The sequence below is a fragment of the Hemitrygon akajei genome, chromosome 15 (genome assembly GCF_048418815.1).
Source record: "Hemitrygon akajei chromosome 15, sHemAka1.3, whole genome shotgun sequence".
Classification (NCBI taxonomy): domain Eukaryota; kingdom Metazoa; phylum Chordata; class Chondrichthyes; order Myliobatiformes; family Dasyatidae; genus Hemitrygon; species Hemitrygon akajei.
Genome location: NC_133138.1, coordinates 20,112,315 through 20,128,346, shown reverse-complemented (window position 1 = coordinate 20,128,346; position 16,032 = coordinate 20,112,315). Strand labels below are relative to the sequence as shown.

Genomic DNA, 16,032 nt, shown 5'->3' with positions numbered 1-16,032 from the left:
TTTACTTAAATACATTGAGTCCTAACCCCGGCACTTTAACATATCTTATTCCTGGCGGTTGAATTGTAAAGCCGAATGGCATTGAGGAGTATTGATCTCTTCATCCTGTCTGAGGAGCATTGCATCGATAGCAACCTGTCGCTGAAACTGCTTCTCTGTCTCTGGATGGTGCTATGTAGAGGATGTTGAGGGTTTTCCATAATTGACCGTAGCCTACTCAGCGCCCTTTGCTCTGCTACCGATGTTAAACTCTCCAGTACTTTGCCCACGACAGAGCCCGCCTTCCTTACCAGCTTATTAAGACGTGAGGCGTCCCTCTTCTTAATGCTGCCTCCCCAACACGCCACCACAAAGAAGAGGGCGCTCTCCACAACTGACCTATAGAACATCTTCAGCATCTCACTAGAAACATTGAATGACGCCAACCTTCTAAGGAAGTACAGTCGACTCTGTGCCTTCCTGCACAAGGCATCTGTGTTGGCAGTAAATATGTGGAAACCAATGATGAAACTGAAAGGGCATAAGGAGCCAGGTGGGTGATGGAGAGGATCAGAGTGGAGAACGAGGCTGGAGGGTGATGAATGGAATCAGAAGAGATGGAAATACTGGACTTTGATAAGTAAGGAAGATAATGTTCAAATGCAGATTCTCAGCCAGAAACAGCAGCCATTCCTTTCCCTCCACAGATGATGCCTGACCTTGGTTTATCCAGAAGTTTGTTGTATCTTTTTCTTGTCTGTTTCCCATTTCCAAAAAAAAATAGGGATTTTAGTCTGTATGTACTCAATTCTGAAACATTCAAGTTGGCTGATAGTATCAAATATAAATGCAAAATACTGGTAGCACTTGTGTTAACATTTCAGATTAATAAACTTTCAGCAAAGCTAGAAAAAATTTAAAATCAATCATGCTTTAAGTTGCAGAGTATGGGGAGGGATGGAGAGACCAAAGATAATTATTTATTTTCAGCATTGGCCTTTTTAATCTCTCAGAATTTTCATTTCCTTTTATTTACAATGCTTTCAGACATATCAATAGTGATTAACTAGCCTTTAATACTCTCTCTTAGCTGAAGCCACCATCATTTATGTCATTCAGTTTGTCTTAATCTCCACCCTATCACAAATATTCCGTTTGGTCTTTCTACTCTTCCTTGTTTTCTGCAATGGAAACACGCTTGAGTTCCAACAGCTTTAGGGGTGTCACAGAAACACAGCTAGCAGACAGCTGCCTCACAGCTCCCAGATTCATGCCTGACCTCCAGTGTGTACATTCTCCTTATGACCATGTGGGTTTCCCCTGTACTCTCCAGTTTCCTCCCATATCCCAAATATTTGGAGATTAGTAGATCTTTGGCCAGGACAAGTTGCCCAAGTGTGTAGATGAGTGACAGAATAATAAGGGAGCTGTTGGGAAAGTTAGGAGGATCAAATGGATTAAGGTAGGATTAGCTTTAAAATGGTTGTTTGATGGAGGACTAAAGGACATGTTTCTGTACTGTATCTCTCTGCCTGATTCCTCAGTTCAAATAAAATATCTCTGACCTGATACACTAACTTGATTTTTCTGTCCAGAAGTGCTAACTAAAGTGTTGAATAATTGAAGCATTTTCCATTTTTGTTTGACATTCACAGCTTTCTTGAATAAAGGGTTCTATTTGCAATCCTCTTGAGTTGCTATACTCTCCTTACTGGTCAACCTCTTATCCTAAAAGTAATTTTATTTCCTACATGCTTTGTTTTAATTCAGTAAAGGTGTTTACATTTGTAATATTGCTAAAACTCTTTTATTGGAATACTAATGATTGTGCTTATTTCTCCACCCTCTACCCCCCCCCCCGCCCCCAAAAAAAGTCTTTCAACCAGCACTCTTTCATTATCGTCTGGTAGCAGCAAAGGGTCATTGACGTCCAGCCATGGATCTCTTGGTGCATCTAGCCTCGGATCTTCAAGTTCTGACCTGTACTATGATCTTCTGGAACAAACAGTAGACTTAGACTATCAGTATAAGTTAGATATATTACTTCAAGAGGATACCTCAAACACTAGACCTGCAAGTTCTATAACCACCATACATGAAAATGAGGTGGCAAATACTCATAACTGTTTCTCACACATCGATTCTTATGGAAATCTAAGCAAGGTTCACACACGGAAATGTTTGTCTGAGACACCCAAGTCTCTAGCTTCATTGAGCCCAAGGTCATCGTTATCCTCCATATCACCACCTGGTTCTCCTGTGGTTAAAGATAACCAGTTTTTGATATCTTCGGGGGAATCTCTTTCAATGCATGCCAATACAGACTTTGAAGAAACAGAGCTGCAAGAAACAATTGCTAACTTTAATATGTACACTGAGAATGATAACCAGATTCCTTCAAAATCTGTGCCTCCAGATGCAGTCTTTTTACCTTGTTTAAATTTGGAAACTGAGAACAAGTCTGAACCTGGACCATTTAGTAATTCATCAAACGTACAGTCTGAAGTGACTGGAACTTCTGCTAAATCTGATGAAAGAATAGAAGGTGAGGTATATAATGCATTATGTTATGAAATGCTCTGATTTTAAATATCCTGGTAGTTTCATTTTAAAATGAGTCCATAAGTACATATTTTTGAATGATTTGTTCAGTGGTATCTGAGCAATTTTTTTGTGATTTGCCATAGCAGGCAAGCATTTGTAAAATAAAATTTCAGGAAAGGAATGGAGGGTTATGGGCTGAGTGCGGGCCAGTGGGACTAGGTGAGTGTTAGCGTCGGCACGGACTAGAAGGGCCAAGATGGCCTGTTTCCATGCTGTAATTGTTATATGGTTATATGGTTAAAATCAATAGCTTGCCAGGTCAAGTGATAACGATCAAGTTTGTGTTTCCTATTAATGGAAGTTAGATTGAGAAATGATGTATTTGATGTGAAAACAGAGTTATTGTTTTGGTACACAAAGAACACTTGACTAAGTATTGATTTAGAAGTTCACCAGAGGCTTGCATACCTCTTCAAACTGAGCATATTATCTAGTGCCCTGAAATTGCCATCTGCTTTTTTCTTTGAACCACATAGTTTCTTACAGCATGCTCCTGGGCACAACCAGAAACCCAGTATATGGTGGATCATTCAGGTCTGCAAATGAAGAAAGGCAGTGCACTCTCAATCCCCCGTTCAATGATTGTCAAAACTGTTTCCAAAATCAAACGTTTGTGAATGTTTTGAAATTGACATTGAAATGGATTCGGGCACTATTAAACTGTTTTCGTTTTAAACACAAAAATGTACTTAATTGTTAAAGATGGTTACTTTCAAATTTAGTAACAAATCAAAGAAAAAGGGCAACTTAGCATTCAATGAAAGCTATTTCTTGCTCTTAGTTACATCATAATATTAAACCTTTCAGTTGTTAGTGCTCTCATATTACTAAATAGCTACGATTTGTCTTTTTGTTTTGAATATTTGCGCCCTGAGCATACTTGCTTGATTATTATAGTGCTTTATGCAAGGCTATTAGGTATGTTTAGAGATATAAACCAATCAGCTGCAAGGAAACAATAAGGTGTGGTGCCCTTTTAGATTGAAGTCACACTAGGATGTTGCTGTTCCCTCTCTTCTAAGTTGGCATAATGTTCTTGCCCTACCTTGAGATGATAAGAGCAATTTGGCTTTTGAAGTGAAAAAACTTTTGTGTTCCTCCTTTCTTTTCCCCTACTGTGTTCAACATCTGGAGAGATAATACCTCAAAGTGATCATTGATGTGAAAATCAATGTGAAAATGTGATCGTGTGTGTTACACCTGATGGCTCTGTTGGTGGCAGCTTACTTTGTTGTTAATTTGAAAAAGGCTGATAAGGTAATGATTGTGCAGGCTAGTGTTGTGTGTCTTCCATTAGGTTCTAAGCAACCAGTTTTCCATGTTGAGCTCACAGTGTCTGTGCTTAAACTAATCCCATCTGCCAACACAGGCATCCATCCTTCCATCCCCTGCCAATTTTTGTGACTGTTTAAATGCCTCTTAAGTATTGTTGTCACTTCTACCACTTTCCCTGGCAGTGCAAACCAGGCAACTACTGTTCTATGCCCTTCAGTATTCGAGATTTCCACTCTGGTTTAGGCGGTCTGTCTTTCATGATTCTATATACTTCTGTCAGATCAACCTCCAACATTCTAGAGAAATCAATTAGTTATTTTCTGATCATTCTATATAGCTAATACTCTCTAATTCACGCAACACCCTTGTGAAACTCTTCTGCATTTCTCCAACACCTTCACCACCTTCTTATAATGTGGCGACCAGAACTGCATATTGTATTCCAAATGTGGCCCAACCAATGTTTTATACAGCTACACTATGCATTCCCAACTTTAATGCTCAGTTACCTCACCAGTAAAGGTGGATATGCCATGTACTTTTTGTATCACACTATCTAGTTGTGCCCCCACTTGGGGAGGTATAAACTTGCACCCCAATATCCCTCTGTACATCAATGCTCCTCGGGATCCTCACATTAATGGAATACTTGCCCCTTGCTTATGACCTCCCAAAATGTGACACCAGATAACACTGCTGTCAGTTCTCTGCCCAATAAGTACAGGTTGGTACCATAACATTTGATCAAATATCGTATAAAGAAGCCCTGGCTAAACTGGAGTCAATGGGAGTTGGGAGAAACCATCCACTGGTTGGAATCCTACCTGGCACAAAGGGAAATAGTTATACTGGTCAGTGGCAATCACCTTAGTCACAAGACATTTTTTTAGGAGTTTCTCGGGGTTGTGTCCTTGGCCCGATCTTTGTATGTTTCCTGAATAACCTTTATTCAATCATAAAGTCAGAAGTAGAGATGTTCACTCATGATTTCAAAGTGTTCACCACCATTTGTGACTTCACAAATAATGAAGCAGTCATTAAATGCAGCAAAACCTGGACAATGCCCAGGCCTGAGTGAAAGGTGGCAAGTAACATTGGTGTCATATATGCAGCTATCAGTCCCTGACATTCATTTGCATTGCCATCAGTCAAACACTCACCATCAATATCCTGGGTGGTTACCACAGTCCAGAAATTGAACTGGTGTAACCATGTACACAATGTGACTACGAGAACATGTCAGGGGCTAGGAATTCTGCAGCAAGTAACTCCTAACTGCACGTGTCTCTCTCCCCCCATCCCCCATGTCAGTCTACCAGTTAAAAGACTTGAGTGGAATATGATGGAATACTCTGCCCCTGTCTGACTGACTGCAGCTTGAACAATACTCGAAGCTCAAACCATACTGGACATAGCAGCTCACTTGATAGGCATTCCATCCACAACCAATCACTCACTCTATTGCTGACACACAGTAGGAGCAATTGGTATTGTCTGCTGGAAGCACTGCAGCAACTCATCAAGACTCCTGTGACTGCACCTTCCAATTCCACAGCCTCTTACAGACAAGTGCAGCTAAAGCATGGGATGACCACCACCTGCAGTTTGTCCTCCAAGCCAATACCATCCTGACTTGAGAATATTTCACCATTCCTTCACTGGCTGTGGTTAAAACCACGAGACCCTCTCCCTAATAGCATTACGGGTATACTCACATATCAAGGACATTTTTTATAACCACCACATGTTCAAGGACAACTAAATGCCGACTGAGCCCGTGAAGCCCAAATCCTTTGAAAGAATGTTTTTCAAAAGAGGAGCTCTTGGTCTCAGGAACTATTTTCTCTGCTAAGTAGGGCTTCAGCAAGGTATCTACAATTTTGACAGCATTACTGTTTCACAAATAATTAATTACTTTCAATTTAGTACTTTTAGTTAAGCTTTTATTCATCATGTTTGAGGAGAGATTGCTGGTTCCTTTTGTTTGTCTTGTGTCATTCTCATGTAGATATGGTAAGCTGTGAAAGTTTGATGTAAACTGTTGCTTATGAGACATCCTTTGTCTACACTACTGCTTTTGATTTTTATCAAGTGAGTGGATTTGTTTTCATTACCAGCTTTGCATCTCATTCCATGATATGTCCTACATTGGACTCCACTAATTTTTGGTGGTCATGAAGTGAGGATTCTGCTGGATCATGGCTTACAGTGTACTGTACGCTTGAATTTTTTAAATGATTTCAAAACTGGATTTGTTCTACACCTGTGAGGTGGTCTGATTACACTTAATTATTATAAACATATTACTTGGTGAGCAGTTAATTCATTGAAATTTAGTATAATTTGTCAGAAAAAATGAATAATTCCAATTGAGGAAATATTTAAAAGATCTCTGCTTTGCTTTGTTCAGCGTGGAGCAGAGTGCGAGTATGTAAATCTAGCTGGAGCAAAGGATGTTGTGAATGGCAAGGGTGGAGTGCTGCAAGAGGGGTGTGGGACAGGTGGCAGAGAAGGTGTGCCAGGGGCGGGTGGGGGGAGGGGGAAGCTGGTGGCAAAGGTGCAGACACACCCAGCCCTGGGACACCAGGCAAGATAATATGATTCCAAACATTTGGTTTATTGACCATTGCAGAATGTCTCTCTGGTAATTCACGTTCCCGCTCCTCTCTTTTCCCTTTTCCCAACCATGATTCCCTCTCCTGCCCCCATCCCACTCTTAGTTCGCAGTAGAGACATATATCAGAATCAGGTTTATCATTACTCACAAATTTATTTTTCTTTGCGGCATCAGCAGCAGTACAGTGAGATACATAAAATTACTACAGAACTGTGCAAAAATCTTTGGCACCCTGGCTATATACATGCATGCCTAAGACTTTAGCACAGTACTGTAAATCAGCTTGAAGTATATAATTATTTAGCATAAGCAGCAATCCAGCTACTTGCTCATTGTTGTTTTTATAATGATTAAAAGTGCAGTCAGTGGTGAAGAAAATTAGGTTGTTAATTAGCTTTGAGGTTCTGCTGGAATGCTGTTCGTAGGAATTTAAAGAATTCAGAGAAAATTAAATGCCAAAGTTAGTCATCAGCCTCTTGTGACTAATTGCAATATTCTATCAGCTAGAATGACTTTTCTTTTCAGAATGTGTATTTGCAGGTTTGGGTTCACCTGTAAGTAATTGAAATGATGGGCAACAATCATAATGTTCTTTTCAGCAAATTGCTACAACAATATATTTATTTGGGAAGAAGCTATTGAAGTCACAGTGTTTTTTTACAATGGGTAAAATCAAGTTTTATGCTTTGGACTTTCTAACTGTGTATAGCCTTGAACCCAAATTATGCTTGGTTAGAATAGTTTAATTGATCTGACAGCTGATCTGATAAAATAATGAAGCAGGTTTCTATTTTGAAAAATTTCTTCAATCACTTTTTTCTATCATTACCAGAGTGTATCATTGAGAATAAGCTTGCAACTGCAATTATTTTTTAAACTTTAAAATCTTGTCTGATGGATAACAGATTATTTTTAATTAGAATAGTCTGCTGTGACATTGCAAAATCTAACATCATTTAAAGAAGTGTCATAGATAATGTTAGAGAAACTGAACAAATAACAGACAGACGTACTTTATTGATCTCGAGGGAAGTTGGGTTTCATTACAGTTGCACCAACCAAGAATAGTGTAGAAATATAGCAATATAAAACCATAAATAATTAAATAATAATAAGTGAATCATGCCAAGTGGAAGTAAGTCCAGGACCAGCCTATTGGCTCAGGGTGTCAGACACTCCAAGACAGGAGTTGTAAAGTTTGATGGCCACAGGCAGGAATGACTTCCTATGACACTCAGTGTTGCATCTCGGTGGAATGAGTCTCTGGCTGAATATACTCCTGTGCCTAACCAATGCATTATTGAGTAGATGGCAGACTTTGTCCAAGATGGCATGCAACTTGGACATCATCCTCTTTTCAGACACCACTGTCAGACAGTCCAGTTCCACCCCCACAACATCACTGGCCTTACGAATGAGTTTGTTGATTCTGTTGGTGTCTGCTACCCTCAGCCTGCTGCCCCAGCACACAACAGCAAACATGATAGCACTGGCCACCACAGACTCGTAGAACATCCTCAGCATCGCTGGGCAGATGTTAAAGGACCTCAAGGAAGTAGAGACGGCTCTGACCCTTCTTGTAGACAGCCTCAGTGTTCTTTGACCAGTCCAGTTTATTGTCAATTTGCATCCCCAGGTATTTGTAATCCTCGACCATGTCCACACTGACCCCTTGGATGGAAACAGAGGTCACCGGTGCTTTAGCCCTCCTCAGGTCCACCACCAGCTCCTTAGTCTTTTTCAAATTAAGCTGCAGATGATTCTGCTCACAGCATGTGACAAAGTTTCCCACCATAGCCCTGTACTCAGCCTCATCTCCCTTGCTGATGTATCCAACTATGGCAGAGTCATCAGAAAACTTCTGAAGGTGGCAAGACTCTGTGCAGTAGTTGAAGTCCGAGCTGTAGATGGTGAAGAGAAAGGGAGACAGGACAGTCATTATAAGGTAATAATGATAAAAATATAAAACATCTGGATATTGAAAATAATTTGGGAAACAGGTAAAAATAAAATTGAGACTAAAACCACCAGGTTTTTCTAGATTTTATTTTTGTATGTTTGGATGAGAAAGAATAAAATGAAAAGAAAGTTTCAGTCTTGCCACGATTGGTTTTTAATGGGATGGCTAGGGGTGGAAACTAACATCTTTTTCAGAACCAGCTGCTTTATTTGACTGATTTGATGGTAGAGAGGCAGAAAACAAAGTAATTTTGATTTCCTGGTGGACTGAAACATGGCATCTGAAGGTATTAAGAAATGCTTAATAAAACAGTTTAGTTGCTCACTGGCATTACTTAAGGCTCATGACCAAAATTAGTATCAATGAATTATCTTCTAGTGCCATCATGTCCTTTTGATATCCTTCATGTGTCACCTTCATGTCTTCTATCTGCAGTCTTCTCCAGGGTCTGGCTCCACTGTGTGATCTTGCTCTTGTTTTCTTTCCCCTGAATTCTCCAAAAATTTATTGATGGTCCCTTGGTCCCACCAACCTACCCTGTTATCTTTAGCTGTATTACTTGGTTTTCTGCCTCTCTACCATCAAATCACCCTACTTTTTTTTTGGACCTCCTCCTCAACGTTTTCTCAGTATTCTCAAGAGGGAGGGTGAGCAGCCGGATGTTGTGGTCCATGTAGGGATCAATGACGTGGGTGGGAATAGTGAGGAGCTCCTGAAAGGTGAGTTTAGGGAATTAGGCGCCAAGTTAAAGGTCAGGACCTTCAGGATTGCTACCAGTGCCACATGCAGGTGGGTTTAGAAATAGTAAGATAGAGCAGATCAACACGTGGCTGAAGACATGGTGCAGGAGGGAGGGCTTCAGATTTATAGATAATTGGGCAGCTTTCCAGGGAAGGTGGGACCTGTTCCGGCAAGACAGTTTACATCTGAACTGGAGGGGGACAAATATTCTTGCAGGTAGGGTAGTTAGAGAGGCTCCAGTGGATTTAAACTATATACAGGGGGGAGGGGAACCAGAGTGTAGGAACAGATGTATGGGAGAAGGGAGAAGGAAGAAAAAGAAGATAGTAAAGTTGTTTGCACCGTTAGTGATAAACAGAGAGTAAGAGGTGGAGAATTTCTTAAATGCATTTATTTTAATGCTAGGAGTATTGTAAGAAAGGTGGATAAGCTTAGAGCATGGATTAATACCTGGAAATATGATGTTGTAGCTACTAGTGAAACATGGTTGCAGGAGAGGTGTGATTGGCAACTAAATATTCCTGGATTTCATTGCTTCAAGAGCGAAAGAATCAGAGGGACAAGAGGGGGAGGTGTTGCATTGCTTGTCAGAGAAAATATTACAGCGGTGCTCTGGCAGGATAGATTAGAGGGCTTGTCTAGGGAGGCTATTTGGGTGGAATTGAGGAATGGGAAAGGTGTAGTAACACTTATAGGGGTGTATTATAGACCACCTAATGGGGAGTGAGAATTAGAGGAGCAAATTTGTAAGGAGATAGCAGATATTTATAGTAAGCACAGGTTTGTGATTATGGGAGATTTTAATTTTCCACATATAGACTGGGAGCCCATACTGTAAAAGGACTGGATGGTTTGGAGTTTGTAAAATGTGTGCAGGATAGTTTTTTGCAGCAATACATAGAGGTACCAACTAGAGAAGGGGCAGTGTTGGATCTCCTGTTAGGGAATGAGATAGGTCAGGTGACGGACGTGTGTGTTGGGGAACACTTTGGGTCCAGTGATCACAATGTCATTAGTTTCAATATAATTATGGAGAAGGATAGGGCTGGACCCAGGGTTGAGATTTTTGATTGGAGAAAGACTAACTTTGAGGAGATGCGAAAGGATTTAAAAGGAGTGGATTGGGACAATTTGTTTTATGGGAAGGATGTAATAGAGAAATGGAGGTCATTTAAAGGTGAAATTTTGAGGGTACAGAATCTTTATGTTCCTGTTAGGTTGAAAGGAAAGGTAAAAAGTTTGAGAGAGTCATGGTTTTCAAGGGATATTGGAAACTTGGTTTGGAAAAAGAGCAATATCGACAATAAATATAGGCAGCATGGAGTAAATGAGGTGCTCGAGGAATATAAAGAATGTAAAAAGAATCTTAAGAAAGAAATTAGAAAAGCTAAAAGAAGATGTGAGGTTGCTTTGGCAAATAAGGTGAAAATAAATCCAAATAATCTACAGTTATATTAATAGCAAAAGGACAGTGAGGGATAAAATTAGTCCCTTAGAGAATCAGAGTGGACAGCTATGTGTGGAGCCAAAAGAGATGGGGGAGATTTTGAACAATTTCTTTTCTTCAGTATTCACTAAGGAGAAGGATATTGAATTGTGTAAGGTAAGGGAAACAAGTAGGGAAGTTATGGAAGCAATGATGATTAAAGAAGAGGAAGCTTTTAAGGAATATAAAAGTGGATATGTCTCCGGGTCCTGACAGGATATTCCCTAGGACCTTGAGGGAAGTTAGTGTAGAAATAGCAGGGGCTCTGACAGAAATATTTCAAATGTCATTAGAAACAGGGATGGTGCTGGAGGATTGGTGTATTTGTCGTGTTGTTCTATTGTTTAAAAAGTGTTCTAAGAGTAAACCTAGCAATTATAGGCCTGTAAGTTTGGTGTCAGTGGTGGGTAAATTAATGGAAAGTATTCTTAGAGATGGTATATATAATTATCTGGATAGACATCGTCTGATTAGGAACAGTCAACGTGGATTTGTGCGTGAAAGGTCATGTTTGACAAATCTTATTAAATTTTTTGAAGAGGTTATGAGAAAAGTTGATGAGGGTAAAGCAGTGGATGTTGTCTATATGGACTTGAGTAAGGCCTTTGACAAGGTTCCGCACGGAAGGTTAGTTTGGAAGGTTCAATCGTTAGGTATTAATATTGAAGTAGTAAAATGGATTCAACAGTGGCTGGATGGGAGATGCCAGAGAGTAGTGGTGGATATCTATTTGTCAGGTTGGAGGCCGGTGACTAGTGGTGTGCCTCAGGGATCTGTATTGGGTCCAATGTTGTTTGTCATATACATTAATGATCTGGATAATGGGGTGGTAAATTGGATTAGTAAGTATGCAGATGATACTAAGATAGGTGGCGTTGTGGATAATGAAGGAGTTTTTCAAAGCTTGCAGAGAGATTTAGGCCAGTTAGAAGAGTGGGCTGAAAGATGGCAGATGGACTTTAATGCTGATAAGTGTGAGGTGCTACATTTTGGTAGGACTAATCAAAATAGTACATACATGGTAAATGGTAGGGCATTGAAGAATGCAGTAGAACAGAGTGATCTAGGAATAATGGTGCATAGTTTCCTGAAGGTGGAATCTCATGTGGATAGGGTGGTGAAGAAAGCTTTTGGTATGCTGACCTTTATAAATCAGAGCATTGAGTATAGGAGTACAGAGTAGATTTACTAGAATGTTACCTGGGTTTCAGCACCTAAGTTACAGAGTTGAACAAGTTAGGTCTTTATTCTTTGGAGCATAGAAGGTTGAGGGGGGACTTGATAGAGGTATTTAAAATTATGAGGGGGTAGATAGAGTTGACGTGGATAGGTTTTTTTCCATTGAGAGGAGGGGAGATTCAAACAAGAGGACATGAGTTGAAAGTTAGGGGGCAAAAGTTTAGGGGTAACACGAGGGGGAATTTCTTTACTCAGAGAGTGGTAGCTGTGTGGAACGAGCTTCCAGTAGAAGTGGTAGAGGCAGGTTGGATATTATCATTTTTTAAAAAATTGGATAGGTATATGGACAGGAAAGGAATGGACGGTTATGGGCTGAGTGCAAGCCTGTGGGACTAAGTGAGAGTAAGCGTTCAGCACGGACTAGAAGGGCCGAGATGGCCTGTTTCTGTGCTGTAATTGTTATATGGTTGTATGGTTAAGTTTCGATTTAATTCTCAGACTGACATGTATCTTAACCAGCTTGACGTCTCAGTGACATCTTGGTGTTTGCATGCTCTTTTGTTCCTTTAAACCAGGTTGGTCCCCTGGCTTAGTGAAAATGATAGAGCAAGGGATTTGCTGGGTCATGAGTTTGCATCCTGTAATTGAATACAGTTCTGCTCTTGCCAGTGACTCTAAGGGCTTTATAAATGTTACTTTGTATCTCATGATCTGCAAAATTTCTGTCAAGTTTATGTGATGAGACTGATCTTTTGTAGACAGAGGCTGACTCTTTCCAATCAACTAAAACTCTACAGCATATTAAATCCTTTGTCTTAATATTTATTATTATTAACACTTATATTGTTCCTTGATTTCCATTTATCACCTATCTTAAATGGAAAAGTTACTTGCACAGTTCTCCATGCTGAATCATGAGAACATTGCATCTTTATGGTTAGGATGTACGAATCTTCTTGCTAGGTTTGCTTAAAACCTTGGATTGGTCAAAATCCATGCCAGTGTATATCACACTCTGGTGTGTTTATTTTACTTTCTGCTGGTACGTTCAATGCAAACACACTTGGAAAAATGTTAAGATTTGGTATGAAAACTACTAAGATTGTCATTTTGAGCTTTTCACTGAAGAATCATGACAACAGTCATCAATTAAACTATTTCAGTTTGAACCCTAACCTTTACTCTGAAAGTCTTTCCATTAATAGTTGTTCACTAGATTAAGAAATTGTTGCAGGTGGATGTGCTTTTATTTAAATCAGTTAATTAGAGCACTTTCTCACTTTGCTACAGTTTTCCAGAAATTGTATTTATCTTTCTATTGCTATTTTTACCAGAAAGTAATTATAAGCCTTTTGAGAAAAGGAAAATGACATAGATTCATTTATCCCTGTTACTTTATTTTTTAGATGCCAGCACTCAAACAGAAATGACTGGAGCAGTTCTGCATCCCAAAATTGCTTGTGTTTCAGCAGCAGTATCAGACGAGTCAGTAGCAGGTGATAGTGGAGTATATGAAGCTGTGAAAAGGTACACCGTGCATGTTCTGTGCATTTCTGACTGAACTTTTAAAACATAAGTTTTTGGTTACCCTAATTTCTCTTTGTGTTCTTGGAAAACCCTTTTGTTTTGGCCATGAAGCCTACCATTTGCTGTCTGCAAAAAACAATACATGAACAGAATATAAAATAACTCAGGAAGGAGGTACAGAAGCCCAAAAGCACACACTCAGCGATTCAATAACAGCTTCTTCCCCTCTGCCATATGATTCCTAAATGGGCAGAGAACCCATGAACACTACCTCACTTTATTTATTTATTCATTCATTCATTCATTCATTCATTTATTTCAATTCCTTTTTTGCACTTTTTTTGTCTATTTAATATATATATTTATTGTAATTGATTTACTTATTTGTTTTTACCTTTCTATATTATGTATTGCATTGAACTGCTGCTACTAAGTTAACAAATTTAACAACACATTCCGGTGATAATAAACCTGGTTCTGATTTTGATAACTACCTAACTTACATACAAATATCAAATAGAAGTTTGCAATTAATTATTACAAAAATAATTTTCTATACAAATGTTCTTAATTGCAATTTTACTGCTTATATTTTTTGAAAATTGCATGCTGATGTTTAAATATGAACCTCATCTAAAGTTGTCATTTTTATGGCTATTTTTTAGGATTTTCTCCATTATTCATTTAAGAGAGATTAGAAAACTGTGTGTATGCCCATACAGATTTACGGTTGCCCATATGCCTTCCAGTACATTTTATGTTTTAATGGCTAAATGGTAATTATTAATAATAAGCCTAATTCTCTTCTCCCAATTATGACAAATTGATTTTCCCTTTCTTAGACCCCAATTGACTTCTCTGCTGCCAGAATACTTTTCCCCTGCTTTATAAATTCATAATCTTACAGTCATATCAGCATTCACTTCACCTTTTGTATCACACCATGGTTTGTAACCCTGTATCCCAGCACAATGAATACTTGGGATTATGTGCTCTTCTGAAACTGTGTAGACATTTATGCCTTAGTTTTTTTAGTTTTTTTTTACAGCTTTTCATTTAAGGACTGTTTCAATATACATTTCCAAATTCTACTCCATAAATTACCCATTCCACCAAAATTGATTAGAATTCAAATACAATTCCTGAATAAAAAGCAAAATATTACCTTGGCAAGCAAATTTATCTGTGTAATTTTACTTGTTTTACTCCAACTCTATAGGTTATGTGAGACAGAGGATGCACTTTTTGAGGATGAAATAGAAGCACTGGGTGCTTCCAGACTCCAGATAGGAATGAAGTAAGATTTGAGTTGTTCTTAAGTTTATCAAAACATTTAAAAATATTTGCTGTTTTTTTTTTAACTGAATTGAGCTTCTCATTTGTAAAGATTGAATTGAACCAAAAGATAATTCTGAAAATAGTATTTGGAATTGTATAATTGGAGATTAAGGGGCAAAATAAAGGCCTTGCTGAAAAGTTGGAAAAATTTGATGGATAAGAGATATCATTGAAAGCCTTTATTAAACTATTCAAGCTGCTTTGCTTCTCGGCTCAGAATTAAATGCTGATTCTTTTTTAGGCTTTATTCAGGTAATTTTTGGTATGTGATTTCTCTAACAGGAACTTTTATTCTTGCAGGTATGATGATAAAAGCAAAAGATTTGCAGTATTTATTATTCAGTTGAGCAATCCAGCAGCACTCATAATACCACAGAACCAGACTATGTAAGTAGGAAAAAAATTTTGCAATTAGGTTGAGTGTAAGTTGAGCACCGCATTTGCAGCAAAACAAGTACCGTAGATTCCGGATTTTAAGCCGCTCCTTTTTTCCCACATTTTGATCAGCTTTGAACACTGCGGCCTTTACTACGGTGCGGCTAATGCATGATTTTTTTTCATGCCGCCAAAAACATTTTGCCTCGTAACAGTAGACCAATAAAATTGATGAGTTCACAGAGGTCCAATGAAATTGTACGATAAATCAAGCGCACTTTCACAATTAAATTATTGTAAATCAGTCATTTGTACTCACCCTCATCAACATGGAAAACACTCGAAGAAAAGCATTGTGTTGCCTTTATGGCAGTTATTTAGTTTATAATATTTTCGCTTAGTAATTCATTTGTTAGTATGTTTTCTGTACTGTCACATCCGGTTTCGCCGCGTCTTGTGGGAAATACCGGTTTGCGATAAACGGGAAGGTGGGGGGGAGCGGCGGAGCCAAAACGCAGCTTTTAAGTTAAAGGCGATCAATAACTTTTCCTGGTAGGCTGCAGTATATATATTTTTACCAGTCGCTAGGAGATATTGGAATGTATATGCAACGTAATTTGTGTGTTACCGATACGTATGTATATTTAAAAGTAGCCGTATTACAGGCACGGTTCGAAAAAAAGCATTTGCAATATGTATTTGTTACCATATGGATTTAATTAAAAGTTAAAAAATCCTCACGTGTAATATCTTTCTGTGTAAATATCTCATATTACAACGTGGGACACCTGCAGCCGAAAATCCGGTGCGGCCTGTACAAGTACAAAATTGATTTTCTTTCTAAAATTAGAGCCAGCGGCTTTTAATCAGGTGCGCTCTGTAGTGCGAAATCTACGGTAGGTAAAACTGACTGAAGAACAGAATAAGTCAACTGAAAGGGTAACATTTAAG

General features: G+C 38.8%; 1 protein-coding gene across 1 annotated transcript in view; it reads left to right on the top strand.

Moving 5' to 3' along the window:
• The window catches only part of wwc1 (WW and C2 domain containing 1), a 114,000-nt gene that overhangs the window by 75,126 nt on the left and 22,842 nt on the right, over positions 1-16,032 (top strand). The window contains exons 11-14 of the mRNA XM_073067281.1: positions 1,854-2,524; positions 13,248-13,368; positions 14,588-14,665; positions 15,007-15,093. Of these exons, the coding sequence (XP_072923382.1) occupies positions 1,854-2,524; positions 13,248-13,368; positions 14,588-14,665; positions 15,007-15,093 (957 nt within the window). The remainder of the gene's footprint in view (positions 1-1,853; positions 2,525-13,247; positions 13,369-14,587; positions 14,666-15,006; positions 15,094-16,032) is intronic.